Genomic DNA, 4,441 nt, shown 5'->3' on the forward strand with positions numbered 1-4,441 from the left:
GCGCCCAGTCAGCAGTTGAGGGATTGGGGCCACAGCAGCCTGATTAGAAGGGCAGGGGGCTGAGCGGGATTCTCCTGTCCTTGTCTCCAATTGGCTCTGGGGCACCCCAGTCTCCAAATCCCACTAAGCAGCCCACCGGGGCCCGCACAGGCTTGTGCAGAGCTGGTTGCTTGCTATTCCGGGGGTGGGGGGCCTGAGACAGGGTGACTGGCTTTGGGGATCCTCTCCATCCAGAAGAGCCCACTGACCACACACGTTCCTCACCTGCGGCCGAGGCCATGGGGGCTGGGGCCAGTGCCGAGGAGAAGCACTCCAGGGAGCTGGAAAAGAAGCTGAAAGAAGATGCCGAGAAGGACGCTCGGACCGTGAAACTGCTGCTTCTGGGTAGGGGCCTGGGCTCAGGCATGGCCAATGCCACCAGGTTAGCAGCCTGAGCACAGGCAGACAGGTGACCTTCTGTGAAGTGCTTTGGGGAGCCAGCGAATCTATAATAGGGCAGGAAACAGAGAGGAAGGCCTGGCAGTCCCAGCCAGTCCTCGCTCCCCAAGGCTGGGGTCCCTCTGCAGAGAGGGGATGCAAAACCTCCTTGCAAGTGTGTGCAACACACATTTCCCCTGGCTGAACTGCCTTAACTTCTGGCTTTCCACGTGATGGGTCTGTGAAGCAAGGAGCAGGAACCAGGGGTCTCCTTGGGAGCCCCTCTATGGGGCTGCACTCTTGGGAAGAAGGTCACTGTTGTTCTGGGAGTGGATAGCTGCAGGACTACTCAGAAGCAGAGAAACTGGCCCTCAGGTGCCAGAACTTTACTGCTGACAGATCTATGTGACTCTTAGGGGAGTGGAGGAGTGTGACTCTTAGGGGAGTACTGAAGCCCGGCAGGGAATAGTCCGGGGTGTCATGGGTGGGGAGGGATGTGGGGGTAATCCAGAGTCTCCAAGTTACTGCCTTCCCCAAAGTGGGGGAAGGAGCTGCTTTAAGAGGCAGTACAGGGGCTGGAGCACAGCGGGTAGGGCGTTTGCCTTGCATGTGGTCGACTGAGGTTCGATTCCCAGCATCCCGTATGGTCCCCTGAGCACCGCCAGGGGTAATTCCTGAGCACAGAGCCAGGAGTAACCCCTGTGCATTGCCAGGTGTGACCCAAAAAGCAAAAAAAAAAAAAAGAGGCAGTACAGGGGCCAGAGCAATAGTACAGCAGGTAGGGCATTTGCCCTGCACGTGGCTGACCTGACTTCAATCCCTGGCAACCCATATGGTCCCCCAAGCATTGCCAGGAGTAATTCCTGAGTGTAGAATCAGATCAGAAGTAACCCCTGAGCATCGCTGGGTGTGACCCCAAAAGCAAAAAATAAGAGGCAGTACAGGGGGTAGAGTGATAGCACATCACCTTCCTTGCACGCAGCCTACCTGGATTTGGTCTTCAGTGTCCTCTGTGGTCCCCCGAGTCGGCCAGGAGCGATCCCAGGGTGTGTTCCGGCTCCAGAAAGAGTGGGGGCTGTACAGAGCTAGAGAGAGGTCTGTATGCGAGAAAGGCTGGTCATGCAGGAGGCCCTGATTTAGTACTACACATAAGCACTGAGCCAGGAGTAACCCCAGCACTGCTAGTATGGTCCCACCCCTGCAGAGAGCTGGGGCTGGGCAAAGGGTACTCTCCACGGTCAGGATGTTAGAAGTTCCAAAGGGACCAAAACAGAGTACCACCAGACAAGACAGAGAAGCTAAGTCAGATATTTCACTGTACTCACCATCCTCATAAGGGCAGGTCAGAGGAGCTGCCAGTTCTGCCTTTCCCTCACCTGAAGGCGCTGATTCCCTCTGACCCTCTCTGGAAGACACGCAGCCGGGCTGAGTAATCCCCAGCAAGCAATACCGCTTCCGTCCACAAGGTGGCGCTCCAGGGTTTGCGAATTTTGTTCTCCCATTAACCTGTCTGGGGACCATGGCCTTGATTTCCCTCTGCAGCCCTTTGACCACTCTGAGCGTTTACAAACGTGACTTTCTGCCAGGGTGTGGCACGTTTCTTTGGAGGATGGAAGGCAGAGGTGTGCCTGGGGCTGACCTGGTGCCCTGAGCCCACCGTGTGTGTGTGGTGGTGGGGGGGGGGGGGTGTCTGTTGGGTCAGTGGCTCTGAGGAGGGTCATTCTTTCCAGGTGCCGGCGAGTCGGGGAAAAGCACCATTGTCAAGCAGATGAAGTGAGTGCCCTGTCCATTCGGAGACCCCTGGGGAGAGGGTGCGCAGGGGACCTGTCAGTCCCCACCACTGGCCCATGAGGATCTGACCTGGCTTGCCCCGGGCCCATAGGATTATCCACCAGGATGGGTACTCGCTGGAAGAGTGTCTCGAGTTCATCGCCATCATCTACGGAAACACCCTGCAGTCCATCCTGGCCATCGTGCGCGCCATGACCACCCTCAACATCCAGTACGGAGACTCTGCGCGCCAGGTGCGCGGGGAGCGGGGTTGAGAGTGGGGGCAGGGGGTGGGGAGGTCCTCTGGCTGGGTTGGGGGCGCTCGGGTCCACGTCCAGGATCAACAGCAACCCAGTCCCACCCCGATCCCCAGGACGACGCGCGGAAGCTGATGCACATGGCGGACACCATAGAGGAGGGCACGATGCCCAAGGAGATGTCGGACATCATCCAGCGGCTGTGGAAGGACTCGGGGATCCAGGCCTGCTTCGAACGCGCCTCGGAGTACCAGCTCAACGACTCGGCGGGCTAGTGAGCGCGGGGCGCGGGTGGGCGCGGGGCCTGCTGCCCCCGCCCACCCCACCCTCACCCCCCGCGTCTCTGCAGCTACCTCTCGGACCTGGAGCGCCTGGTCACCCCCGGCTACGTACCCACGGAGCAGGACGTGCTGCGCTCACGGGTCAAGACCACCGGCATCATCGAGACGCAGTTCTCCTTCAAGGACCTCCACTTCCGGTAGGACCCGCGCCCCTGCCGCTCCCTGGGGTCTCTGGGCGCCTTCTCCCATCCCAGAAAGAGTTGTCCCCTCCAGGAGAGCCCCCCTCCCCCAGCAGCAGTGGGACGGGAGGGAGTCTCTGGACCCCGTAGGACCCGCGCCCAGCTCAGCACCCTCGGGGGTCCCTGGGCGCTAGGACACGCTGCCCCGTCTCCCATCCCAGAAAGGGCTGGGAGAGCCTCCTTGCAGCAATGGGCGACCGAGGGGGAGGGGATTGCTCTGGACGTGGACACAGGCTGCAGGGGTTCCGCAGGATGTTCGACGTGGGCGGGCAGCGCTCCGAGCGGAAGAAGTGGATCCACTGCTTTGAGGGCGTGACCTGCATCATCTTCATCGCGGCGCTCAGCGCCTACGACATGGTCCTGGTGGAGGACGACGAAGTGGTGTGTGTTTGAGAGCAGAGGTGGGGGTCCGGGAAGCAGGGGGTTCAGGAAGGAAAGGGGGTCAGGGGACAGTGAGTGGGGCACTGGCCTTGCACGTAGCCGGTCCAGGGTTTGATCCCCCGCATCCCACATCCCATATTCCATCTCCGCCAGGAGTGATTCCTGAATGCAGAGACAAGAGTAGTTCCTGAGCATCCCCAGGTGTGATCCCCCCCACCCCGAGAAAAATGCGGTATACAGGTGAAGGCAAATAGCCTTCCCGATGGGAGCAATGAGGGAGGCCCCAGGTGGGTGCGCCCAAATGCCCCGGAGGCAGGCTTAACACGTGGAGCCCGCCCGGGTGTGATCTCCGCCGCCCTCCTCTAGAATCGCATGCACGAGAGCCTGCACCTGTTCAACAGCATCTGCAACCACCGCTACTTTGCCACCACGTCCATCGTTCTCTTCCTCAACAAGAAGGATGTTTTCACCGAGAAGATCAAGAAGGCGCACCTCAACATCTGCTTCCCGGACTACGACGGTCAGAGCCCAGCCCGGCCACCAGGCGGCGCCCTCGCCCCACGCTCGCGGCCTGCGCAGCTTGCCGCGCTGCCTGCAGGCTGGGGCCGCTGAGTGAGAGCAGCTCTCCCCCTCCCCGCGTCCCTTCCCCAGGCCCCAACACGTATGAGGACGCCGGCAACTACATCAAAGTGCAGTTCCTGGAACTCAACATGCGCCGCGACGTGAAGGAGATCTACTCCCACATGACGTGCGCCACCGACACGCAGAACGTCAAGTTTGTCTTCGATGCTGTCACTGATATCATCATCAAGGAGAACCTCAAAGACTGCGGCCTCTTCTGAGGTGGGACGTTAGGGTGGTGTCCCCTGATTCAGTACGCCGAGCAGCAGCCGCAGCTCCCAGCCCCAGACGGTCACCTGCCCTAGCTCTCGGTGTGGTTCTGTTCCCGCCACCCCCCTGAGATGCTCAGGGGTTACTCCTGGCTCTGCATTCAGAAATCATTCCTGGTGGGGCTCAAGGGACCATATGGGATGCTGGGGATTGAAGCCAGGTCTGCTCAAGCAAGGCAAACACCTTACTCCCTCTCCCACCACTG

The 4,441-nt window shown here is 60.3% G+C and overlaps 1 protein-coding gene across 1 annotated transcript; it reads left to right on the forward strand.

The window, feature by feature from the left end:
• Positions 1 to 278: 278 nt before the first annotated feature.
• On the forward strand, positions 279 to 4,187 carry GNAT1 (G protein subunit alpha transducin 1). The gene is made up of 8 exons (XM_056129483.1): positions 279 to 384; positions 2,148 to 2,190; positions 2,300 to 2,441; positions 2,561 to 2,718; positions 2,794 to 2,922; positions 3,216 to 3,345; positions 3,712 to 3,865; positions 3,997 to 4,187. The coding sequence occupies exons 1-8, from the start codon at positions 279 to 281 to the stop codon at positions 4,185 to 4,187; spliced, it is 1,053 nt and encodes a 350-aa protein (XP_055985458.1).
• Positions 4,188 to 4,441: the final 254 nt, after the last annotated feature.

This window comes from Sorex fumeus, unplaced genomic scaffold (assembly GCF_029834395.1).
Source record: "Sorex fumeus unplaced genomic scaffold, SorFum_2.1 ptg000072l, whole genome shotgun sequence".
Classification (NCBI taxonomy): domain Eukaryota; kingdom Metazoa; phylum Chordata; class Mammalia; order Eulipotyphla; family Soricidae; genus Sorex; species Sorex fumeus.

Excerpts from the sequence above, each read along its gene's own strand:
- GNAT1 (XM_056129483.1), top strand. The coding sequence starts at position 279 with ATGGGGGCTGGGGCCAGTGCCGAGGAGAAGCACTCCAGGGAGCTGGAA. Across the intron at positions 2,191-2,299 it reads ACCATTGTCAAGCAGATGAA|GATTATCCACCAGGATGGGT; the intron begins GTGAGTGCCCTG and ends CCGGGCCCATAG. Across the intron at positions 2,442-2,560 it reads ACGGAGACTCTGCGCGCCAG|GACGACGCGCGGAAGCTGAT; the intron begins GTGCGCGGGGAG and ends CCCGATCCCCAG.